Source organism: Sapajus apella, unplaced genomic scaffold (assembly GCF_009761245.1).
Source record: "Sapajus apella isolate SASKATOON/1434 unplaced genomic scaffold, GSC_monkey_1.0 scaffold29, whole genome shotgun sequence".
NCBI lineage: Eukaryota > Metazoa > Chordata > Mammalia > Primates > Cebidae > Sapajus > Sapajus apella.
The window spans coordinates 5,134,451-5,161,829 of record NW_022436969.1 but is presented as its reverse complement, the minus strand read 5'-3'; the positions used below and the strand labels follow the sequence as shown (position 1 = coordinate 5,161,829).

General features: G+C 41.9%; 1 protein-coding gene across 3 annotated transcripts in view; it reads right to left on the bottom strand.

Annotated features, from left to right (window-relative positions):
• Positions 1-27,379, bottom strand: part of KCTD1 (potassium channel tetramerization domain containing 1) — a 208,210-nt gene that overhangs the window by 49,704 nt on the left and 131,127 nt on the right. For all 3 annotated transcript variants that reach the window (XM_032293141.1, XM_032293142.1, XM_032293140.1), the window contains exon 2: positions 1,257-1,435. In XM_032293141.1, coding sequence (XP_032149032.1) covers positions 1,257-1,435 — 179 coding nt within the window. The remainder of the gene's footprint in view (positions 1-1,256; positions 1,436-27,379) is intronic.

Genomic DNA, 27,379 nt, shown 5'->3' with positions numbered 1-27,379 from the left:
TATAGTCCCAGCACTTTCAGAGGCTGAGATGGAAGAATTGCTTGAGGCCAGGAGTTTGAGACCAGCCTAGGCAACATGATTTGACCCTGTCTCTACAAAAAAACAAACAAAAAAAATTGCCAGGCATGGGGGCATGCACCTGTGGTCTCAGCCACTGGCGAGGCTGAGGTGGAAGGGTCACTTAAGCCCAGAAGGTCAAGGCTGCAATGAGCCATGTTTGCACCATTGCACTCCAGCCTGGGTAACAGAACAAGACCTTGACTCCAAAATAAGAAGAAGAAGAAAGAAGAAAGAAGAAAGAAGAAGAAGAAGAGGAAGAGGAAGAAGAAGAAATAATGGGTGGGCAGGGGCATGGGAGGTGACGTCTCATAAATATAAATGTATACTGCCTATTTGTAAACCACTCTCCAACTTTAAACAATTTATATATTTATTTATCTACCTTAAGTTCATGAGTTCCATGGCACTTCATTTTTTTTTTGAGACAGTGTCTCATTCTGTCACCCAGGCTGGAGTGCAGTGGCATGACCTCAGCTCACTGCAATCTCCATCCCCCAGGTTCAAGTGATTCTCTTCTCCTGCCTCAGCCTCCTGAGTAGGTGGGATTACAGGCACCTGCCACTGTACCCAGCTAATTTTTTGTATTTTTAGTAGAGATGGGGTTTCACCATCTTGGCCAGGCTGGTTTTGAACTCCTTACCTCACGATCCACCCACCTCGGCCTCCCAAAGAATTGGGATTACGGGTGTAAGCCACCATGCCTAGCCCATTTTTTAAAAACTATACTATTTTGGCTTCCTGGACTTTTGCATACGGATCTAAATATAATGCCTCACTGCTGAGAGTCTCTTTTTTTCTAGTTCCAAGTTGATGAGCCAACTGATCTCCTATAAAATTATCAGAATCTATAAGAAAGGATGCTTGAAAAGAAGGAAAAAGGTGGTGGGGAGAAATCACCATCCTTTTTGTACTATACTGAGAATTATGAATATCTTTGTAGAGCTAAATGTCACAGTATCCCATTCTCCTGTGACATTTTTACATGGACTCGACTAAGCTGCGGGTCCAATCCTGATTCCAAGACGTCCAGCCATTGTCCAAGACGTCTGGCCTGGGCAGCAGGGTGGCCCACGCAGCGCTTTCATGTCCTACCCCCTGCCTCCACGAGGCTACGCTGCTATGCTGGTTAAAGGAAAAACAGTTAGATTATCAAATACATGCACGTCGGAGTCTGATTTCTCAGTTTTTCAGATTACCTGGATTCAGGGTATTTGGTGAGGGTGGCCAGGCTGCTGGTGTACATGTGGCCGCCCACATCAATGTGGACAGGCGCATTGGATTTTGTGAGTTGTGCTGGAGTAGGGATGCCTTGGTTGTTCAGTGGAGATGCAGGGGATCTAGTGATGAGAGGTCTTGACATATTGGGCCGACTGTCCTACAGAGAGATAAGCAAGTTTAGACACTTTTTCTCTTTACAGTAGAAAGAAAGGAAATAAACACAGCATAAAGAACAAACGAGTGATTAACGATACTCATTCGGTGATAAAACCTGAAAAATCAGCAAGCTCTTTGTCATCATGAATATCAGAAAAACAAATTCTGTAGCAAAGAAAAGGAAATCTTCATATGTTCAGAAATAAGGAACTAAACTCATGTTCACTTCAAATAACTCTGAGGACTATGAAGGCTTATTGAACTAATAAATTCTTACATTTAACTGACAAATGGCAACTAGTATGGTATGAAAAGTCTACTCCTTCCAAATAAAATGACAATCAAACACTTAAAATATATCTAAATTAAATGCATATGAGTTAGCCTTCTCTCTGAGAAATTCCTCATTGCTATCCATTTGGAATAAAAACAGACCTCTGACACCAGCGTTCTACAAAATGTTTTCTTAAACTTTTATTTTTCAAATCAGGAAAAAGGGAGTATCGTGGTCTAGCCAGCAGCTCACATACACAAAGCAACTTCACAACAAGGCACCACAAGTTTATCAGTCAACAGAATATGCCCTCAAATGATAAATATGTGCTTGCTCATGAACCACGAGCAAACTGCTCTTCTGCATGTCTGACTTCTTGAAGAAATCAAGTTCCCAAAGAGGAATTGAGGCAGATGTTGACACGTGGTCGCATAAGTAAAGGTGCGATGTGAGCTAACAGACCACAATCAGGATATCACCTGGTGGCAGCAAGAACCTGTTTAAGAAATTTTACTTTTTCTTTTCTTTTTTTTTTTTTTTTTGAGACAGGGTCTCACTCTTTCACCCAGGCTGGAGTGCAGTAGTGTGATCACAGTTCACTGTAGCCTCGACCTCCTAGGCTCAAGCAATCCTCCCGCCTCAGCCTCCCAAGGAGCTGGGACTACAGGTGCACACCAGTATGCCCAGCTAATTTTTATATTTGTTGTAGAAACAGGGTTTCTCCATGCTGCCCAGGCTGATCTTGAATTCCTGGACTCAGGTGATCGCCTCACCACAGCCTCCCAAAGCGCTGGGATTATAGGCGTGAACCACCTCACCCGGGCAGAAACCATACTCTTGAGAAAATACATTATTACATCCTTTCCATGGATACAATATAAATATTTCAAATGCCATCAAAACATGGTTGTTTGCTTTTCAGTTAGAGCCCAAACCACAGACAAGTAAAGACAGGTTTCTGGTATTCAATGAAGGGGTCAAATATTTAGAGTACCTAATTGAGGAATAAGCTAAAATATCCCTTATGTACAAATTCTGTAACTCTAATGATACACGTACACTCTCAGATTTATAATTTAGCCGAAGACTGTTTTCAAACACGCAAACAATGTATGACAAAGCCAGGAATATGGCATGCTAAAAGGATTTTGAAAAATGCCTTTGATGGAGACCACAAAAGGGAAGTCATCTAGTTTTTGTGCATAAAACGCAGCATGATAAAATATAAATTTGCAAAACATCATAGATTTTATGATCTGGAACAGCTTCAGGAGTTACCTGGGGCACAACTGTTAGACTTCTTAGCATTAACCACATGTCCAAGCAAGACTATGAATGCACATGCCTTCTGAAACTCAACATCTACTACGAATGGGTTGGTGACTGGGCCTTTACCCAAAATGTTTACCATCTGTGTTGTGTGTTTCTACATGCTGAATTCACAGAGCCTAGAAACAGTCAAAGAAAAAGAGTTCATCTTTTAGTTCTTAAATTGGGTGGTCAGCTCAAGGATGTTTACTATATTATTCTTTATATGTTGTATATATTTTTAACAATGCAAAATAGATCTTGAAAAACATAACAAGATGTTTGTAACGCACAAAGAAAAGGAGTTAAAGGGGCATTGGGTATTGGAAAAAAATTAAAAAACCAAAGACAGTGGGTAGGAGATATAAAACAGGTAAGGTTCAGAAATACTAAAAGTAGCATTTTAAAATCTGGATGATAGAAAACACATTTTTTTCCTCTAAAAATGCAATCATACAACCTCCGCTTTTAAGAGATACATACTGACTTCCTTTAAGAAAATGATTTCCTGGCTACACACACACACACACACACACACACCCCTCTCTCTCTCCCTGTTACATTTCAGCCCATCACAGCGAGGCAGAGTCTGTAATAGTTTTTCAATTGGACACATTCTCTATCCTGCCTGAGGGTGCTCAGGCGAAAATGAACAGATTTGCAGGGTTAATATTGTCGTTAGACTGTGACCTCATTCAGCACGGTTCTAACACTGCCAGGTCTATACAGGAAGAGAAAAAAATGAAAGCGTAACTGATCGGTTGAAGGAGTGCAGATTTCGCAGCACATATACCATTTACATTGTAAGTCATAAATGCATGGATATTGCTAAATTTAAAATTAAACCACTGTTTCTTCAGCTGGGGATGGGGTGGGATGGGGTGAGGATTGACCCTTGAGGGCAAGGATTAGAACTACCCTCCTCTGGTGAGCTCTCCTGGTTCTCCTAGGGGCTCTCCCCATCCTGGATGTTCTCCTTGTTCTGCAGGGGTGCCCTGGCTATGCTCATTTCTAAGGCATTAATTGATATTAGCTAACACAGTCAGGGCTTTCTACTTGGTATTTTCCACATGGGGCAGATTGTAAGAACTTTTTGTTTTCTTTTAAAGAGACAGAGTCTCTCTGTATTGCCAGGGTGGAGTGCAGTGGTGTGATCAAAGCTGTTTACTGCATCCTCAAATTTCTGGGCTCAAGCGATCCCCCACCGCAGCTTCCCAAGTAACTGGTACTACAGGCATGTGCCACCACACCCAGCCAATTCTTTATTATTATTATTTGAGACATGGTCTCACTCTGTTACCCGGGCTGGCACAATCTCAGTTCATCGAACCTCCACTTCCCAGGCTCAAGCGATTCTCCAGTCTCACCCTCCTGTGTAGCTGGGACTACAGGTGCACGCCACTAATGCCCAGCTAATTTTTGTATTTTTAGTAGAGACAGGGTTTCATCACGTTGCCTAGACTGGTCTCAAACTCCTGAGCTCAAAGTGATCCTCCTACCTCAGCCTCCAAAGTGTTGGGATTACAGGCATGAGCCACTACACCTGGCCTAATTTTTTATTTTTAACATTTTTAGACAGGGGTCTCACTGTGTTGCCCAGGCTGGCCTTGAGCTACTGGACTCAAGCAATCCTCCTGCTTCAGCCTCCTGAGTCACTGGGATTACAGGTGTGAGCCACTGTACCTAATGCATAAGAACTTCTAAAATCCTTAGGCTGGGGTCGGGGGAGGATATTTGGGGCTGAGAGTTTGGGCGCTTGTAATAGACGTTGGAGTTGATGCTCAATATCTATCCCATCAACTCCAGACGCTTCATCTAACACAGTTGTGGCAACCTCTTCCCTTGGCCAGCAGCTGGAGCTGACACTTTCTCAACTTCACCTGGATGGACACTGAAGTCTGGGATGGGATGCTGCTACATGCAGCTGCCATTTCCGTGCCAGTTTAAGGACGAAGCCAACACCCAGGATGGCAGAGCTGAGAGCTAGAAGGAAGCCAGGTCCTCACTGACACTGCTGACACACTTAATCAGCCATCTCTCAGCCTCCCATCTCTAGATTTCCTGTGACTTGGGAAAATAAATTTCCGTATTTCTAAAGCTAGTTTGAGTGGGATTTCTGCCACCTGTCTTGGTAAGGAATCCTTCCTGTTACACAGCTGCTTCCCTGTGAGGTTGTTTAGCTTGGGGGGCCTCGGCCAGGGATGCCAAGAATGGCTGCCTGCTGAGAGGCTGCAGACCCTTCTGTCATTCATTCCATCATCGTCCTCAACTCTCCCTTCCCATCATCATCCTGTTTGCATATGTCTTCCATAAATTTTAACCAGAAAGGTACAGGTCACTGGGATGTGCCATCACACTGCTGAAGAAACAACTCAGAATGCTGAAGACTATTTCTATTTCTGCGCAGAGCTCAGGCAGAGAGCTCTGTGATAAAACTCCCTCCAGAAAACAGAAGAAGAACCCGGGAGAGGAACCCTGTCCTAACATGAAGCTACTTGGTTACTGCTCCTTCCCTGTGTGGGCCATTGCTCTCTCCTGCACAACATTAATTTACTAATTTATTTTTATTTTTTAGAGACAGGGTCTCTCTCTGTTGCCCAGGCTGGAGTGCAGTGGTGCAATCAAAACTCACTATAGCCTCAAGCTCCTGGGCTCAAGTGATCTTTTCGCCTCAGCCTCCTAAGTAGCTAGGACTACAGGTGTGCGCCACCACACCTGGCCAATTAAAAAATTTTTTTTGTAGATACAGGGTCTTGCTATGTTGCTCAGGCTAGTCTTAAACTCCTGGCCTCAACTGATCTTCCCACCTAGGCCTCCCAAAGTGCTGGAAATGACAGGCATGAGCCGCTAGGTCCAAGCCGTGACATTTTAGTTATTTATTTTTTTGAGACAGGGTCTTGCCTCTGTCACTCAGGCTGGAGTACAGTGGTGTGATCTCAGCTCAGAGCAGCTTCTGCCTCCCAGGTTCAAGTGATTCTTGTGCTGGAACTACAGAGGTGCGCCACCACACCTGGCTAACTTTTTTTTCGTATTTTTAGTAGAAATGGGGTTTCACCATGTTGTCCAGGCTGATCTCAAACTCTTGAGCTCAGGAGATCAGCCCACCTTGGCCTCCCAAAGTGCTGGGATTACAGGTGTGAGCCACTGTGCTCAGCCCATAACATTTATTAACATCTCCTGAGAGCCAGGCACCCATCCAGGTGATGGGTGAACAAGAGTAAACAAAACAGACTGGTCTCTGGCCTCACCAGACCTGCTGTTCAGTGGGAAAGAGCCCATGAAACACACGTCTACTATCAGGACAGGACAAAGGCCAGGGTTGGGGGCTGGGAAGGATCCCTAGAAACAGAACTGAGAAGTTAACAAACACTGGGAGGTCCGAAGGAGAGTGCCCAGCGGTATTCCCAAGGCTCCAAAGTGGGGGAGTGCATGGTACCTTCCAGAAATGAAAAGTTCAGCATAGTGTGGCAACCACCTATTCTTTTCCCCAAGGTTGAGGGATAATGCAGGAGACAGAAGCTTATATGTTGATGTGTGGTCTGAGAACCACAGAATTAAATGATAATTTACAATGAAAAAATAAATGAAGCCCACTATAACATCCTTTGTCTGGAGAAGAGGTGGTAGGAAGGTAGGGAGCTAAGATCCCACATTTAAAACAGAGCTGTCCATAGAACTTTCTGCAGCAGAGGAGAGACTCTGGATCTGCACAGTTCAATATGGCCACCACCAGCCACAAGTGGGTGTCATGGTGGGACTGAGGAGCTGAATCTTTCATTTTATTTTACCTAATTTAAATTTTAATTTGGGCCAGGTGCAGTGGCTCACGCCTGTAATCCCAGCACTTTGGGATGCCAACGCAGGCAAATCACCTGAGGTCAGGAGTTTGAGACCAGCCTGGCCAACATGGCAAAACCCCATCTCTACTAAAAATACAAAAATCAGCCAGGCATGGCAGTGGGCAGCTGTAATCCCAGCTACTCTGGAGGCTGATGCAGGAGAATTGCTTGAACCCTGGGAGGTGGAGGTTTCAGTGAGCCGAGATCGTGCCACTGTACTCCAGCCTGGGCAACAGAGCAAAACTCTGTCTCAGAAAATAATAATAAAAGTAAATAAATAAATAAATTTTAATTTAGATACCCACCTGTGGCTAGTTGCTATCATATTGGACAGTGTAGTAACTTTGAGTAGCAAATAAACTTTGCTAGAATTTTTCTTAATATTTGAAAGCCCAAATCACGACAAACTTGTATTTACCACTCATGTGATGGAGAAGCAAGGGTATTTTAGAACTGAATACAATTTATTGTTATTTCTTAGAGACAGGGTCTCACTCTGTTGCTGAGGCTGGAATGCAGTGGTGCTATCAGAGCTCACTGCAGCCTTGAGCTGCTAGGGTCACACAATCCTCCTGCCTCGGCCTCCCAAGTAGGTGGGACTACAGGTGTGCGTCACCACACTTGACTAATTTTAAAAAAACAAAGTTGGGCTGGGTGTGGTGGCTCACGCCTGTAATCCCAGCACTTTGGGAGGCCGAGGTGGGTGGATCACAAGGCCAGGAGTTCAAGATCAGCCTGGCCAATATGGTGAAACCCTGTCTCTACTTAAACAAAAAGAAAAGAAGAAAAATTAGCTGGGCATGGTGGCACACGCCTGTAGTCCCAGCTGCTCAAGATGGTGAAACAGGAGAATCCCTTGAACCCAGGAGGCGGAGGTAGAGGTTGCAGTGAGCCGAGATTGTGCCACTGCACTCCAGCCTGAGTGACAGAACTAGACTCTATCTCAGAAAAAAAAAGAAGCTTTTGTAGAGACAGGGACTCACTATGTTTATCCAGTCTAGTCTTGAACTCCTGGCCTCAACTGATCAAATGCCTTATGACCCCTTGAAAACACATTCATTTCCCTCTCCCTTTCTAACAATATTTCTCCCTTCTTTACTGATACTATATTAAAAAAAAGAAAGAAAGAAAGAAAGATGATGGCCGGGCATGGGGGCTCATGCCTGTAATCCCAGCACTTTGGGAGGCCGAGGTAGGTGGATCACCTGAGGTCAGGAGTTCGAGACCAGCCTGACCAACATGGAGAAACCTCGTCTCTACTAAAACTACAAAAAAATTAGCCAGGCGTGGTGACACATGCCTGTAATCCCAGCTACTCGGGAGGGTGAGGTAGGAGAATCACTTGAACCTGGGAAGCGGAGGTTGCGGTGAGCCCAGATGGCACCATTGCACTCCAGACTGGGCAACAAGAAGGAAACTCTGTCTCAAAAACAAAAAAAAAAAAAAAAAAAAAAAAAAAAAAGAATGACGCCCTATGGATTTGGTAGAGGACTGAAGGAAAGGTGTCAGGCACAAAAAAGCACGTACTGTATGACTGTATTCATATGAAGTGACAGGCAGACAGGACGGTGACAAAGATCAGAACACCGGTCACCTCTCGGAGTGGCGACTGGAAGAGGGAGTGACTAGCAAAGCTGCACATCTTGGTCTGAGTGGTGACGCAGGTGAACACATACGTACACGGACGATTCATTCACTTTAAATTCTATTAAACAAAACTAAGATAAACTGAAAATAATCCTGGGAAGAAATCCCCCAATCAGAACGCTTTACTGGTCAGACTTATTTAAATTTCTGTGAAATAACATTTTTTTTTCTAAAGCCAAAATGGTGCTTTATTGTTTTCTTTGATAGAATTCACCAAATCTGACTAAAATACACTCTGACACAAAACAGCCCTTAGGAATTCTAACTCCTTCTTTCCCGTATCTGTCCTGTACAGATTTGCCAGGCAAGCTGATCGGTAACTCTTTAACATTTCCATTTCCCAGCTGGTTCCCGGAGCTTCATCATCCATCTCACCTACCCAACAGAGGAGCAATGATTTTTTGGTAGTAGAATCCTTCAAGGGATTTGACTTCAGGCATCTTTCAGAAGAAGCAAATGAAAAATCTGCCTTCTAACCTAGCTGTGTGCTGTTCAGACAGGAGCCCAGGGGGTACGGCCTTGAACAAATGAGCTGAAGTTTAAACTGAAAGTTTTAATGACTTTATTTGTTAAGAATGTATGTCCCTGTCTTATGTCACGTTTCACTATTGAGTTTGACCACATTACCTCTTTCACTAGAGAAAAAAACAGGCTTCTTAGTGATAGTTCCAGAAAAGCATGTCAGTGGTAAAATACCTATATTCTTTGACATTTTAATTCTTAACATTCAATAGAGCAGTGAAAGAATTTAAGACAGATTGTAACTTTTCCACAAATTTCAATCTGGATGTAACTCAATCTTTCTTTCTTCCTTCCTTCTTCTTTCTTTCTCTTTCTCTCTCTTTCCCTTTTCTTTTTTCTGTCTTTCCTCTTTCTTTTCTCTCCCTCTCTCACACACACACATACACACACACACACACAACATCTGTATTATATAGCATACTTGGATATGGGAGTGTTCTGATTAATTCTGATAGTCTGAAAAGTGTAGTAGGCAAGGATCTTACTTCCTGGGGTGGAAATTTGTGGTTGCCTTGGGAGTGTTATTTCAGGAATGACATACTCATTGGACTCTCAATAATAGTTCTTATAGGAAAGCATCACTTTACAGACCATAGCTTCTTAATTGTATAGCAAGACTTTCAACCATAGCGTCAATGTATTTTGAAAGAGGCCTCACAGGTTTCTCCATTCATTCAAGTGCTATTTATTGGGTACCTATCATCTGCTAAACTCTATGATCTCTACTGACTTTAACTAAATAACAGAATGAGCCTGAAGAGAGAGAAAATAATCTTTCTGATAATTTCACTTAGGTTTTAAAAAAAAAGCCTCAGCAGTGATTCAAAATTGATGAGTACTGTATGCATAGTTTATTTAGAGAACAGTTTCTGTCAATCTCGACCATTTGGAAAATAGCAAAGAATTAGCCCAAAAGTCTTCTAATATCCAAATTGATGTCAAGCTTTCTAGTCACTTTATTCACAGGAGTCTCCTTCAAATTCAGAGAGTATTTACTTTTTTAAGAATGTAATTTAAAAATTTTTTAATTTTATTTTTAATTGATACTTAATTGTAGATATTTATGAATTGCAGGGTGTTCCATATATGTATACAATGCTCAAATCAGAGTAATTAGGATATCTATCACTTCAACCATTTATCATTTGTGTTACTTAATCATTATAAGAAGTGTGATTATTAGTTTTCTAGCTCAGACGACAGTAGCTACTTGCCAAAATCATCTAAAATTAAGTCATCCAAAAATCATACCTCAGACTAAATTAGATTGGAAAGTATATAATATATTGAATAAAAATTTCCATCCCAAAACAGTAAAGGAAAACATTTTTCTAAGTTAAGACAATTTTCAAAACTCCATGTAGCTGGAAAAGTCACGTATAGAGGGATACAGGGCACCCTAAATAAGGCTACAGGAGACAGAGCCCCGTTGCTTTAGAATCTGAAGACCTGGTTTGAAGTCAGCCTCCCACCCTGTGCGACCGCCAAGAAGTTACCGAAGCGATGTAACTCCAGCATCCTCATTTCTAAGAGAGGAATAAATTGCCGTACTCAACAGAGGGTAAAGATGACAGTAGACGAGGCAGTGTTTGGGAAAACATCTAACAGAGTGTCTGGCATTTAGAAAGAAAAATGAAGTTTATTTCTTTCCTCTGAACACAAAAAAAAGGAAATTTGACAAGCCAGATGAACAGACAGATAAGCCTTCTATGGACCTCAGGAGAAGTACAGGGAACTACTTTTAAGGTTGCTGTGTGGCAAGGCCCAATAAAAAGGCAGTGTTTTGCATTGATGTAACACAGTATTACATTGCGGGATGCACATAAATAAAAAGAAAATGAGACAAGATGCTAATTATGTGCTTTGGACAAAGTATATGAAAGGAGGTAGAGAATGAAATCATCACAGCAGGTTCAGGAAAGGGCACTTGAGCTGTATTGCTTTTTCTTTTCAGATTAAAATCATAATCTCACAGAATTAAAAACAAATTAAAAATAAGGTGCTTCAAAGTTGTTTCAAAATGACCAGGAACTGTGTTAAATTAACCTGCAGTTCTTTCCTGATCTCAAGTGGTAAATGTTACCCTTCTTGCTGTGGGCCAGGACGAGGTGTTACTGCTGTTTATCTATTTCAATGCACAATCCCTCTGCCAGATACGGAGTGAGTGCCCTCAACATGCCTTTTTGTTTTCTTCTTTTTCATAGTGAAATATGTATCTGAAAAACTCCCTTATTAGATTACCAAGCTGAGGCCATGAAAAGAACGGCTACTGGCCAACATTTCTCTGCTTCTAGTTCAAAAGGAAAATGAACTTGAGAAAAAGAACATTTGAATCGTATTTCGCATGTTTCTTGTAGCTGAATTAATTTTTAAATTAGATTTCTTACATATTTTTAAATACACTTAAAACACTAAAGGATATTTTAAATACATACTACAACTCAACTATAGGTATTATTTACTTTTAAAAAGTTAAAACGAAGCATTAAAAGTGACAGCAGCTTCAATAATAATAGTTCTATAGGGAAAGGCCATTTTTGCAGATGTGCGTAGGTATAATAAACAATTCTAGCATTAACTGCACCCAAAATATTAGTAGGGATTGGGACTGGGTGATGATGTTAAAGGCAAAAATTTTCAGTTGTTTTTATTCCTTTAGGCTGTACAGAGTTGAATATTTACTACTTGTGATTTTAAAAATGGAAAAAACAGTGCTCTATGGCCCAATTAAATCATTTAGTGGATACTTTTGACACACTGCTATACTTTACCTTCACAGTAGGGATTTTTGACATTTCTAAGAGAGCCGAATGAAGAAATACAGGAATGGAACTAGACTTAGGGATAATACTTCCCTTTCCTTAATTTTCTTGCCAGGGAGGAAATGCGCGGAACTGAAAATTACATGGGCCTCAAGTCAAGGAAGCTCATATTCTGCTGACATAGAAAACGATTTCATTTGATCCTGAAAGAAAGGGGCAATCGCCTATGGTTCCCACACTCTCGGGGGCTCTCTGGTCATCTGCCCCCTCTTTCAGATCCCTCCACTCCCAGCCCTAAAACACGGCAAGAGCAAAATGATTAAAACTATCCAAGTACATGGCATGCGTTTCCCGAAGTCGCCCTGCACACGCTCTTGGTGGGGAAGATGTGAATGACAGCAAAGGTTGGCAATGAAACGGCGTCTAACACGTAGAGAGAGCCTTCAAGTCTTGAAATCAGAAACCTCTGCACAATGTTAGGTATTATCACCATTTCACAGAGAAGGAAGTTGATTCTGAGGTCAAGTGGCTTTCCCTATAATTATCTAGTAATAAGTTTACTGTGATATTTTACACGCTAGCCCTTGTGTACCCAGATAAGGTTGCCACTCTCTTATTACTAAGCTATACGTGCTCTGGCATTCCCCGGAGGAGGGAGAGACGTGCCTTGTTCCTTTCGCCCTGTCTGTATTTGGGGGTGAACACACTGGCTGGAGGTTTAGGAGGGTGAGTGATCACAAAGAAGGCAGTGACCAGCTGGCCCAGGAAGTGGACACCTCACCTACCACAGAGAATTGGCACTTTATTCGCTCCCCTAACTCTTAGTTCCATGTGCATTTAGCAGGACACACTGGCCTCTACCTAGATCATAAACTTGACTTACTAACTTCTTGGATGTGGTCATAGAAATTCCACATTCAGCAGAGTATCAAAAGCTAAATGTGCTCTTTTAACCTAAATTGAACCACTGGGAACCTCCTCTGAGATTCTTTTTTTTTTCCTTTGCGATGGAGTCTTGCTCTGTTGCCAAGCTGGAGTGCAGTGGCACGATCTCAGATCATTGCAACATCCACCGCCCGGGTTCAAGTGATTTCCTGGCTTCAGCCTCCGAGTAGCTGGGACTATAGGTATGCGACACCACGCTGGCTAATTTTTTGTATTTTAGTAGAGACAGGGTTTCGCCATGTTGACCAGGATGGTCTCGATCTCCTGACATTGTGATCTGCCCGCCTTGGCCTTTCAAAGTGCTGGGATTATAGGTGTGAGCCACTGTTCCTGGGCCCTCTGAGATTCTACATGTCTATTTGCTTGACATTTTTGCATTAGAAAAAAATAAAAATTAAAATACACAGATTTATACATATATGACTTACTCTACATAATAAATGTGTTCATAAAAAGTTCATTTGCTTATTTGTTCATTCATTTAGAAAATGTTGGCCAGTTGCTCTGTTTGGTGCCAGGCTAGGGCACTGTGGATGTGAACTCCTTAGGGAGTTTGTGAGTTTAATTTGAGAATTAGCCATATGGGCAGGGAATTCCTGGTGACAAGAGACTCCACATAAATAAAAATTTTTTGGCCGGGTGCGGTGTCTCATATCTGGAATCCCAGCACTTTGGGAGGCCAAGGCAGGTGGATCACTTGAGGCCAGGAGTTCAAGACAAGCCTTGACAACGTGGTGAAATCCCGCCTCTACTAAAAACACAAAAATTAGCTGGGTGTGCTGATGCATGCCTGTAGTCTCAGCTACTTGGGAGGCTGAGGTGGGAGAATTGCTTGAACCAGGGAAGTGGAGGCTGTAATGAGTTGAAATTATGCCTCTGCACTCCAGCCTGGGTGACACAGCAAGAGTCTGTCTGAAAAAAAAAAAAAAAATTTTTTTTTAATCAAATTATGCCTGAAATACTCTGAGAACTAAATAATACTTAAATACTGCAAAGAATGGACCTTTCTTGGTTTTATAAATCCTGGGTGTATTATTTTTAAATAAGACATACCCATATTTAGTAATTCCACATTACAAAGATCATGCTTCTAACTTTTGCCCCAATTACCTTTTAAAGAGCAAACTCTATGTGGCACTTCTAACAGTGTTCATGAATTGAGGTACCTAAACTCAGAATGTTTTCCCAAGAATGCAACAACATAGGAGACCAAGTTTTAGTCTAAGCCATGTCACCAGTGAGCTATGTGGCCATGGCAAATTATTTTCTCTCTCACTTCAGCCTTCCCATTTATAATCTATGCAGTCGGACCAGATGCTCTATAATGCTCTTTCCAGTTCTGGATTTTTACTAGTCTATGATTTTTTAAAAATATAAGCTGTAGAGATTCAAATATCTTAAGAAAGCTAGCATTTTAGAAGGTCAGAATTAGAATTCAAAATGCCTTTGAAAGAAAGGAGAACTGGTCATGAAATAAAAGGCATTCCAAAAGTGTGAGTGCAAAAAGAGCCAACCCAGGGAGATTCCTTAACAATCATACCATTTTCTCTAGCTGATTGGGAAGATTACATTTTAATCACTACTGCTTTCTATTTGTCTCCACTGGCAGGAGAAAACAGCAAATAAAATATGGTGTTTAATAAGCAAAATGCCTACTTAGGAAAGATTCTTTACTTAGTGTCATTTTATTGGAGTATCATTTACTTATTTACGTCTTTCATTGTTCTGGAATATTAGCAGTCTGAAAGCAGTTTGAGATTCCTCTGTAGAACAGAAAAAAAATTGTCTTCATGATATAAAGTGATGCTTTTAAATAAAAATGAAGTAATGATCTCTTGTAAGCGGAATCAATGCCAAGTTTTCCAAAAGACATATTGAGTAATAAAAATTTGTAAAGGTGCGGGGGAGGAGAAAGCCAGGGAAAGTGGCTCATGCCTATAACTCCAGTGAGTTGGGAGGCTGAAGTAGGAGGGTTGCTTGAGGCCAGGGGTTCGAGACCAGCCTGGGCAACAGAGTGAGACCCTGTCTCTAAAACAATTAAAAAACTAGCTGGGTGTGGTGGTCTCAGCCTACAGGCTGTGACTCCGGAGGATGAAACAGGAGGATTGCTTAAGCCCAGGAGTTCGAGGTTATAGTGAGCTACGATCATGCCATTGCATCCCTGCCCAAGGCAACAGAGTGAAACCTTGTCTTAAAAAAAAAAAAAAAAAAAAATGGAAAGGGAGAGAGATGTTGGAGGGAAGTAGTGTCATGTTTACACCCTAGACTGAATGGGACATGTGTCCTGTTATAGGCATGCTCCAGGCCTGGATCTAGGTGACATCTAGATACAGACCAGTTCTCTTCGGGCTGTTGGGCTGTCCAGTTCTTAGTTACATTCTTCCTATTTGGCCCAGTAGTGCCTGTAGCTGAACTGCCAGACCTGGTATTAGCACAGATTTGTTTCTTGGAATAATTTGGAGAGGATAGCGGTTGATGAAACTTCCTGCTTAGAGGCAGATGGGTGAGAAGATGTCACTGAAAGCACAGATTAAGAAGCAGGCATTCGAATGAGCCCTAAAGACAGCAGTGAACAATCATCCTCCTCAGTATTTTATTGCATTGAGCTATTCTTTACCATTTTCACACTGTAAAGGAGACATCTGTGTTCTTAGAGATATATCTTAAAATAAAAGCCAACAAGAGTACAAAACAAACCAACTTTTAAAAGATCAACTTGACTGGGAAGAAAAGTTTCCTATAAAAATGGAAATGCATTAGAAAACCACTGTACCTTGTATTCAGACAGTGTTTTATGTATATGAAGCCAACATCTATGAGATCCCAGAACTCCAAAGACTTTATGAACAATCATGACCCTTGAGTGCTTTAAAAGGTCCAGAGGAAGCAGAAGGGAAGCTAATACCATCTTTTGGAAAGAAGGAAAACACGGAGGCAGCAATATTTAGACTAGTTGCTCAAGTTCAAAAAAATTAGTTGATTTAAAAGTTAGAAGCAAAATAGTCTAGGATCTAAACTTGCATCCTCCTATCTTAGATGTCTGGGGCAATCTGGTGGTGTCTGACACACTAGGGCTTAGACTCTGAAAACAGGCCTTTTTTTTCTTTGAGATGGAGTCTCACTCTGTCACCCAGGCTGGAGTGCAATGGCACAATCTTGCTCGGCGCACTGCAACCTCCGCCTTCTGGGTTCCAGCCATTTTCCTGTCTCAGCCTCCTGAGTGAGTAGCTGGGATTACAGGCCCGTGCCACCAAGCCCAACTAATTTTTGTATATTTAGTAGAGATGGGATTTCACCATGTTGGCCAGGCTGGTCTCGAACTCCTGGCCTCAGGTGATCTGCCTGCCTCAGCCTCCCAAAGTGCTGGGATTACAAGCTTGAGCCACAATGCCCAGCAAAAAACAGGCCTTTCATTTGCCTGCGGCAGCAGATGGCGCTGCACTAGAGTATTCCTGCCCACGGAAGTGAAATGGGGGACAGAATTTCTTCGGTATTGTTAGAGCCCAGCTTAATTTCATTAGATGGTTTTTAAAGCACAAGACACAGTATATAAAGCCAAGATGAGGACAAAGGCTGGGAGACACAACGGGTAAATGCAATTTTGTCTAAGAAGAAAAAGGGTCAGGGTCAGAGAAGCAGGAAAGGGACAGTCAGCAGCCCCAAAGAGGCCAAGAAGTGAGAAGAAAGGGAAGAGCAGGAAGTGAGGGAAGGGCAGTTCTGTGGGAGGGAGTGAGAAAGAAACTGATGGGAAGAGAAATGCAGGAGACCAGAGACAGGAAGACAAGGGTGTGTGTGCACTGGGAAGGCGGGATCAAACTAGTTTTACCTCCTTATTTTGTCTACCTCCTGTCCACTTATGTATTCAGGAGGTCAGCTGCTAACGCCTGTGTGTTTCCCTGTAGATCTTGTTTATCCCACGGGAGGAGCTTAGCTGATCCCTCTGCAAGTGGGCCCCTTGGCATGAGAGAGGTTTGGAAGAAGAGTTTAAAGAGTCCCCCAGGTCCTGCATTTTGCTTCAGTCATCCTGCTAACCAATCTGAATGATCCCTCTCTGTATGGCTTCCTTCTGAAGATCCTGGGGCAGAAGGCTGATTTTTAGAGAATCATGTGGATCCTTGGCCCTGATGGAAAGTTCACCACTAAATAAGCTCATAGATAACTGGTTAGCAAGTAGAATGGAAGATTGCAGGCATCAGTTGAAAGCCTGCAGATGCAATCAGAATAAAACAGGTGGTGAGTACCACCCTATTACTTTTCCTATCAACTCCCCACAGTACTTCATGAAATACTTTTTTTAAAAAAATTTTTAGTACTTGGTAGAAAATGAATAAACAGTACTGATGATGACAAAGCAAGCCTATACAGCTCTAGAATGGAGCGCTCTGATCTCTTTCCAGTAAGTGACCTCAGTAGGTATTTGTCCCTCGGGACAGTGGGCATCAAATGCTTTTTGATTTGTTATCTGCCCAGCCCAAATGTCAATTAAAATAAAAAACAAACCCCATAATTTCATGCTGTTAATAGGCACACATGTCAAGCAAAGGAAAATTAAACACTCAAAAGATGATAAAGAATTTGAGGAAATAAACACATAATACTTCCCAGCACAGAAACACTGATGCAGTCACCTTGCACAGTAAGAACTCCAGTACCCAGGAGCAACTAGGCAGCCTGCGCTCACTGAGGGGTCTCTGGGTTATCAGCCCACACTCCGAGAAGCAGGACATTAGTAGTGCTGCTAGTACTGCGGTTTTAAAAGAATGACAAGAAGGCAGCTGATATGGCTTGGCTCTTCCCCGAACCCAAATCTCATCTTGTAGCTCCCATAATTCCCACATATTGTGGGAGGGACCCAGTGGGAGATAATTGAATCATGGGGGCAAGTCTTTCCCATGCTGTTCTCCTGATAGTGATTAAGTCTCACGAGATCTGATGGTTTTTAAAAAGGGGAGTTTTATGGCTGGGTGTGGTGGCTCATGCCTGTAATCCCAGCACTTTGGGAGGCCAAGGCAGGTGGATCACCTAAGGTCGGGAGTTCCAGACCAGCCTGATCAAAATGGAGAAACCCCGTCTCTACTAAAAAATACAAAAATTAGGCGGGTATGGTAGCACATGCCTGTAATCCCAGCTGCTTGGGAAGCTGAGGCAGGAGAATCATCTGAACCCGGGAGGTGGAGGTTGCTGCGGTGAGCTGAGATCTCACTATTGCACTCCAGCCTGGGCAACAAGAGTGAAATCTGTTTCCAAAAAAAAGGGGGGAGAGTTTCCCTGCACCAGCTCTCTTCTCTTGTCTGATGCCATGTGAGACGTGCCTTTCACCTTCTGCCATGACTGTGAGGCCTCCCCAGTTATATGGAACTATAAATCCAATCAACTTCTTTCTTTGTAAATTGCCCAGTCTTAAGTATGTCTTTATCAGCAGTGTGAAAACGGACTAATAAAGCAGCCAAACAGCTCTGCAGGGCTGACTCTAGATTCCTGCAGCTCCTGGGTGGGGTGGGGTCTCCCCAAGCCCCCAGCCAGGACAAAGTGTTTTCACAAATGAAATATGGTACTCAGAATCACCCTAAGAAATCAGTCTACCCGCGGGCTCTGCAGGGGTAGGAACTATGTTTTGTTTTCTGTACCCCCAGTCTCTAGCACAGAGCAAGACATTCAGTAGGCACTAAATAAACATTCATATGGAATTCCGAAAGAGAATTTAAAAGGTGGGGGCACCATAGTGCCCCATCTTTCACCTTCCTTCACATAAACTTTTTTTCTTCTCTCCAATAACCATATAAAGTATTTGAAAACACTTTAGCGTGGAGAATAAAAGCAGAAAGGGAAACCAAAAACTCATTTGAAAAAAATGCAAAGCTATAATTTTTCATGAGGGTTTTCAACATTTTCCAAATGATTATTATTTTTAAAGATTTAATGACTATTTTTAAGGGATACTTACAAAATTCCAGTCTACACATGTTGCTTATACCCATCCTTATTCCTTTTTTCCTTCTTGAAAATTAAAAAAAATTCTTGTAGATATAGGTTTTTGCCATGTTGTCCAGGCTGGTCTCAAACTCCTGGTCTCAAGTGATTCTCCCACTTTGGCCTCCCAAAGTGCCGGGATTTCAGGCACGAGCCACCACACCAGCCATTTTTATTTCTTTATTCCCTCTGTTTCCAGTGAACTTACTATGAAATCCGAACACATTTTCTACTGCACAAGATACTGTGCTATACAAAACCCCAGAAATGTAAACTTTGTAAGTATTATCTTTTCTGCTGAGGGATAATATGTACTAATGAACTTCTGATATTACTAAGTACAAGAATAATATGTGGGAAATTCATTATTTTTTCCTGCTTTTATTATATTCTTAAAGCTTTTTAAATACAAATTCTATCTCAATTAAGACATGGTAAATGAAAATTTGCCTGACTTTGACATTTATGCTTAAATCTCGCAAGTGATCATTTTCACCTGTATTCAGAAACTCCTAACTTTAATGACGGTCTTAGATAGTTATTGCTAAAAGAATCCTCATGTAAATGAAAAAATGCCCTTGAAAGTACAGAACATGCCTCTTTCCTGTACGTCTTATCTATGACAAATATGCAAAAGATGAGACTCTGGTATGTGAGTGACACTAAAATATTAACCACTTGTTTCTACATCAGTCCAATATTTTATGGAAAAATGGTTTGTCAAGAGAAATTTAAAAATATTCTACATCTTTACATTTGAAAATGTACTGGTCTTCTATTGGAAATCCTAAACTAGAGGAAATGAAATGAAGTTAATAATAATGACACTTAATGTTCTGGCCTGTTTATCACCATTTAGAGGAGATGACCTGATATTAACAGTCACTCAATCATTTATATAAACTAAGACTCAAAATAAATTCCATCACTGGAATTATTTTATCTGCTAATAACGGACTGGATATCCTGTTTCATGTACTTGGTCTACAGATATTAAAATGTTAAACAGATTAAGCACTGATTATCACTTCTCTCTCTAAAGATAAATTCAGTTGTACTCATATAAGTCAGTTAGATGAAAATAAAAAGAAAGATACGAAGAGGTGAGAAATTAGCAATCTGAAATGTAAAAAATAATTGTGGAGTGGGACTGTGGCTGCTGTAGGTAAAAGTCTATATATTCGGAGCCAATCGCTGCCATTTGTTACTCTTAATTTAAAAATCTATAAGAAAGCATCAAAATCAATTCAGTTCAGTCTTAATAAGACAGCTCTAGCGAGAGCCTATTCACTGTACCTGTTCTAATTAGCATGAATATGTCCTGAATGTCAAATCTGACAGTACACTTAACTAAATTAATGTTAATCCCGTAACACAGGACCATATTTGAGTTAGTAGCTCTAAAATAGATTTTGCATATTAGCATTTTGATAATGAATAGCAAATCAATTCAGGGCTGGAAAAGATCTGGTTCATGACCATTTCTGAGGAAAGGGAAACTGAGGCTCAGGGCGACTGGGTGGCTTGCTCAGGGCCACAGCTGAGAAGCACCTGGTAAGCATAGCAGCCAGCTTCAACACACGCATGTGCGGGCTATTTTCTTTCTGTCATCTTCCCAGAGAGAACTGGAGCCTGCATAACCATGGAAAACTAAATGGAAGTCAGGTGATATCCCCCCTAAATTATTGATGACTAGCGGTATTTGTTAAGACTCTACAACGTAAGACCTCAGGTACCCCCAAAGAGGTTATTAAGTATAATCCTTGCTTTTTAATTGCCACTTAAGCTAAAATTACTACCTCTTCAATATTTATACGAAGATAATTTAGAGATTTAGTTTGAGGTGGATGTCGACACATGCTAATTGACCTTAATTCACACGTATTTCTGAAGTGATATGAAAGATAAGGGATGAGGAAATTTGACAAATTAGAACCCCCAAAACCTCTCAAATTAAAAATAACTACTGAAAAGATGGTGTTGGCTGATTCCTTAGCTCTAAAACGTTTACTATGTCCCAAACAAGAGACTGGAAGATTATTAGCCTTCAATTTATGCCTACAAACTCCTCCTCAAGCTTGGCTGGAGATAGATTCTGAGATAGTAAGAACAGTCCTCACTTTGAGCTGGCATGACATTAGCTCAACATTGGGCTGGCATCTCCCTGTGTTAATTTCTTAAAGGCAAGAAGTTCAGAGAGCTGGGTTCCAGGGCTCCTGCACACACCTGCTGTCCATAGTCGCTACACCTTCTCATGATGTAAAAAGGGGGTAGCAGAACCCCACTGGTGGAGTGCCCACACCTGTTCATTGTGGAACCTTTTCTTTTCAGAGGAAGGCTTACATTTTATCTGCAGATAAAAACCAGAAGGCAAAGCTGTTGGGGAACAGGAGTGAAGGACGGGGACAGGCCAAGTCCTCCCTGGAGATGGGGGCAACCTCAGGGCCCTGAAGGGTGGAGCGCTGGTCACAGAGGGGCTTCGGCTGTGAGAGCCTGCAAGTCTGCTAATCACAGTAATGTCAGGTAGCATTTGGGGTGCTCACTGTGTGTTAGGCACCATTCTCAACCCTTGACATGCAATATCTCATTTCATCTTAACAGTGGCCTGAGACACTTCACTAAAAACACCATTATGGGCATACACCAATATTCTTAAATGCTTTTTGGCAAAAGCTCAGTTTCTCTCAGTTCAACCCCTTTTCCAGGTAGCAGTCATCAAAGACTTGAAAAAAGATTCCCTAAGAAACTTCTTCTTTTATAAATGAGAAAAGAAAACTTAATTCATGGGGCTGTCTGGGTGTTTAATTGGAGTATAAGGTGTCTCCTACAGGGCCATGGGCACAGTAAGAAAGCAATACATTTTTCCTTAAAGATCTATCCAGATTGTGCCCCAATGGCTATAAAATTCTAAGGGCTGGATTTATAGTTATCAAAAACTTCTAAACTCAATTCCTGTGGACTCACTGTTCAAATTCAAAGCAGATAAGAGCAGAGAGGTCAGCATAAAAAATACATGCTATATAATTTCATTCACATGAAACTCTAGAAAAGGTATAGCCACAACTCGTCTCCAGCGGCAGGAAGCAGGGCAGTGGCTGCCTGGGAGAGGGGCGATGGGAGGGGCTGCCGGGGAAGGCGCAGGAGGAACCTTTCCAACCTGATGGAAACGGTCTATACCTTAATCCGGGCAGTGGTAGCACAGGTGCATGTATTTGTCAAAACTCACTAAAGTGTACACTGAAAAACAGATGTACTTTGTTATATATAAACCATACCTTAATAAAGGTGATTGGAAAAAAAGGTAGTTCTAAGGAAAAAGAAGCAAGCACAAAATTTCACAACTAGACGCTTAGCCAAATTCCTCTTGCACGCTCTTACTGGGACTAACAGACTATATTCATGCTGCGAGTTGAACTGTGTCCTTCCAACACTCGTATGTTGAAGTTCTAACCCAGTGCCTCAAAATGTGACCTTACTTGGAAACAGGGTTGCTGCAGAAGCAATCAGTCTCGATGAGGTCATACGAGAACAGGGTGGTCCCTAATCCAGTGATTGGCATCCCTATAGAAAGGGGAAACTTGCATACAGACAGGTACACGGGGAACACGCCATGTGAACATGAAAGCTGGGATTGATCGGGGTGATTGTCTATATGCTAAGGAACACCAAAGATTGCCAGCAACCCATGAGCAGCCAGGAAGAATCATGGAACAGATTCCTCTGCAAAGGCCTCAGATGGAACCAGCCACGGACAACTTTGGCCTCAGACTTCCGGCCTCCAGAACTGTGAGACAATCCATTTCTGTTATGTAAACAACTCAGTTAGGAGTACTTCCTTACAGTGGCCCTAGGAAAATAATATAATCTGGTAGATTTTTTTTTTTTTCTCCAGCTACCTAGGATGAGACACTTTAACCAATTGTAACTTTCTCAGGTTTAATCAAATCTTGATGGCACCTCTTTCTGGACCATGCCCATTACCATCCCCAAGAGATGTACCAGGCCCTTCTCAACAGAGAGCACTGGGCCCTTCTCAACAGTAAATCTGTTTGGAGCTCATGAACTAAGAATAAAAGTTAGTATTTTCTGAGCACTGACTACATGCCAGGCACTGTATCAAGTGCTGTGTGCAAGTCGGCTTATTTACCCTCTTTAATGACCATGAAGTAGGAATAAATACCATTTTCTGATACAGAAACTGAGGCTTACAGACAGTTCAGTAATTTGGTCAAATCACAAAGCTAGTAAGTAGCTCAAACCTAAACTAGATTTTAAACCTCTCCCACAGTGCCTTGTATACTGCACCATGAATCTGGAAGTATTACAGTTAACTGGTAGACATGTGGATAACTTTTGGAGTTTCTAAATTAGAGTTCAAACTCTTTTAAATAGTACAGACTTACAGAGATGCGTTTTTAAAAAAGTTACTCAAAAATTACATTTCTTTTCCATGGTGATGTTGTAATTTGTCAACACTCACTAAAATATACACTTAAAAACAGATGCACTTTGTTGTATATAAACCATACCTCAATAAAGGTGATTGGAAAAAAAAAGTAGTTCTAAGGAAAAAGAACTTAGAATTTGTGTTTCTCAAAATGTTATGAGAAACTGTGATGCTAGGTATTACCAATTGGAGGTAGGGGAGGATTAATGATCAGATCAGTTTGGGAAACAGTGAGTTAAACAGGCTTCTCCATACAGTGCTTCTAAGAGGATGGCACTGTTTCCCAAGCTTACCTGACCCTGGAACCCTATTTCTTTAAATACCTATTGAAGGGTCAGTGTTCCCTCTACTCTGGGGAAAACTCCGTTGCAGATAGTGACTTCCTCTATGAAACTGTCATAGGATTTTGCTATTTTGAGAATTAATTTTTGCATTTATAAAATGTAGATAATTTTTGCATTTATAAAATGTAGTCCTCCCCCGGCCACCCCAAAGAGTTATTGTAGGGATCAAATTAGATACCTGTGAGAAGGACATTAAAATCTGAAAAAAGCTGAGTGTGGTGGCTCAAGCCTGTAATCCCAGCTACTCAGAAGGCTGAGGCAGAAGGATCACTTGAGGCCAGGTATTCAAGACCCACCTGGACAACACAGCGAGATCCTCTCTCAAACAAATAATAAAATTAGAAAATTTAAAATACCAACAACAAAAAGAATCCAAAACATCATACACCAAAGGTAAGTAAGCCTTGTGTGGTTTTTTGAGAATCTTACCATCTAACACAGGTTTTTGAGTCTGGAAAAACAGTGGTGGGGAGCCTTCCTTAATCTATTGTTGATTCATCTTCCCTAAAAGAAAACCTTCAAGCGGCTTGGGAAATACAATTTGTGAAACAACAAGTAATGTTTAGGGGATCAAACTCTGGCTGGTGCTGGAATGATGACCTGCATTCTGGGGTCTGAGCACATTCACCGCTGGCCAATGAGGTTTCAAGCAAAGAACAGACTCAAATCTACAGTCTCAGAATAGCTCAGCCTGAGCAGGATTTGAAGACTACAGCAGTAACACTGGACACGATGTTGGGGACAAGGGGAGTGAATTCAGAAACTTCTCAATTATTATCTTGGTGGCTTCTAATGCAAATACTTACCCTTAACAACTGGATTAGGATCTAGTCCTTACCAGGCACACACTGCCTGCTTTCCAGCAGGGGTAGGGAAATGCCTGTTGCTAGGGACAGCTCCCAGGACCATATCCACCCTCCCTCATGGGCCAAAGTAAAGGTGCCAAGGTGCATGTGCAACAGTGCTCACTTTCCAGCTTTAGTGAGGGAGACAGCGAGTCAAGACTCCCAAAGATTCCCCTATGACAGGCGAAACAAGAAATTCAAGGTTCTGTTTTATTTCAAAACATTCTGTCTTTACAGACAGAATTAACTCACTTTAACTGTATGTATTATTTCTATTTTTTCCTGCAGGAATGATCCGCATTATTGACATGAACCTCCAAAGTCACTCAGGCTCAGGAATTAGTATTCCAATGATATCATTCATTCCATATTGCTATTTTTTCAATACTGTTCAATTGTTCCCTAACCTTTAAGCAGCTGCCATACACCCAAACATTTAAGAAAGCTCTACCTTTCAAAACCGGTATGTGATACATACATATGTATTTGAATGTACATATGATATCTCTGGAAGAATCCATAAGAAAATGTTAACAGTGGTTGTCTCTAAAGAGGAAAATGGGGGATTGGCAGTCAGAAACAGGAGGCAGAATCACTTTTCATGGTATATTTAAAAATTTTAACATGCACATGTGTTAAATTTGAAGACATTTTTTAATCAAAAAAAATCTAAAGGCACAAACCACATATGCTCTTCTGGAGTTATTTGCTGGAGGCACAACTTTTAGTTCTCCTTTAACAAAATGCCTTGATCTCACTGTTTATATGTACTGCCTGGCTGAACTCTACCCAGAAAGGACCTCTGGAATGAAAGCTGCATATCAGAAAAGTTCATTTCGCTAAAAAAATCTCTCTTGTAGAAAATCCAGCCAATACTAACTGCCAGTCCCCAACACCTTCCTTTGATGAGTGGCACAGGGCAGAATGATCCAAACAGCAACTTAAAAAAACTGGTTTATTTGGCACATGCAACTCTTTTTCTATCAGTACGGACTTTCCAGAAGCCCTTAGGGGTTAGGAGGAAGCTCCGCTGTGCTAAGCAGGGTGCAGACACACTTTGGTGAGGTAGGGCCCCAAGTATCCCCACATACCAAATCTAGTTCAGAGATACTAAAGTAACCACATGACAAACTGCAACAATGCGTGTGCTCTGATCCGCTTTGTGGAACAAATCGGCTTCATTTCCAGGGCTGAATTCTGGGATGTGATTACCTTGTGTAAGCCAATATTCAATAATTCCCCACAGCCTCTGGTGAGGTCCAACTCACTGCTCCACCTCATTTCCTTCTCTGCAGCCAAGACAAACTGAACCAACTTGGTATTTCCCAAAGATTTTCCAAAGCCTTTGCATGAGATGATCCCTCTGCCTGGGATGCTCTCCTATGGTGAGCCTTTCCTGAAGCCCACATCTAAGCAGCCCCACTCCCCTGATAACCAGCTGTCATGTCCCCTTGTTTCATTCTTTCTTTTTTTTTTCTGAGATAGAGTCTCATGCTGTCATCTAGGCTGGAGTGCAATGGCAGTCTTGGCTCACTGCAACCTCTGCTTCCTGGGTTCAAACAATTCTCCTGCCTCAACCTCCTGAGTAGCTGGGATTACAGGCACCCGTCACCACGCCTGGCTAATTTGTATATTTTTAGTAGAGACAGGGTTTCACCATGTTGGCCAGGCTGGTCTCAAATTCCTGACCTCGTGATCTGCCCGCCTCAGTCTCCCAAAGTGCTGGAATTATAGGCGTGAGCCACCGTGACCAGCCCCTTTGTTTTCATTTTCTGTAGATACAGTTACAGAAAATGAAACTTGCTTCCTTCCTTGCTTCGTTGAGACAGGGTCTCGCTCTGTCACCCAAGCTGGAGTGCAGTGGCATGATCATAGCTCATTGTAACCTCTAACTTGTGGGCTCACATGATCCTTCCACCTCAGCCTCTCAAAGTGATGGGATCACAGACATGAGCCACTGTGCCCAGGATATTTTCTTAATGTTACATGTTTCTCCTTTCTGTCCATCTCATTCCCCCTAGAATATAAGCTCTGAGAGGGCAGGACCCTTGTCATCTTGTGACCAGCTATCACTTCCAGAGCCTACACAGCCCCTGCAGTAGATGTTTAGTGAAGAGTAATTCAGAGAGAGACATGCAAATTATTTAGACAGTTTACACAGATCCTATGTTTCTGGAGGCAGGTGGTCAGTCTTTAACAGCAATTTCCTCTGGGTTGAAAAAAAAAATCCAAGGCGGCACAAAATTGTGACAGTTAAATGTGAGAAAAGAGAGCAGTGAAGCAGCAGCCCTCCCTGAGGACACCCCATGTGTTGGTTACCCATTTCCGGAGATTTGGGGAGCAGCAGAAGGAGGGAGACCATGCTGCCCATGCACAATGAGCCTCCCTGGGCCTCAAGGAATTAATGAAATTCAAGAAATCTGTGGGATTCCTTCCAGCTCTTAGAGGCTGTGACGTAGATCCAGGTTCCCAGGTAGACGACCTGGTGCCTGCAGAGCTGCAGGGTTATTTGAGGTGGCAGGCAATGACGACTTTACTGCCTCTAAATAGTTCTACGTGTGTTTAGATAGGTATTAGAAAATAAAACTAGCACATCCCAACAAACCTGGGATTTCGTGGTGACTGTCACTTGAGAGGAGGCTGCAACAGCCAAGAGAAAGGTGCTAGGGAAATAGAAATATGGCAACATGAGAAAGAGCAAAAGTGAAGCCCAAGGCGCACGGAGAGGGGTTCCTCTGCCTCCTTCAACGCATCCAGAGGGATGCTGGAGACCCAGGAGGGGCTCAGTCAAGGCTTGAAAATGCTCAGCCAATCCCACTTGAGAAAAGATAAAGAAAAAAAAAAAAAAAGACTAGGAAATGGAGAACAATGTGTGGATTAAAAGCAGCTTATCTCTGAGGGAGCCTTTCTCTGAAGAATTGGTATTTTCAGTCCCATTTATCTTACATTTTGGGGTTTTTTTTCCCCCCAACAACTTTCCAACCACAGAATATACAATGACCAGTTTCCCTAGGATTTAAAGCAACCAATTTTCTGTAACAC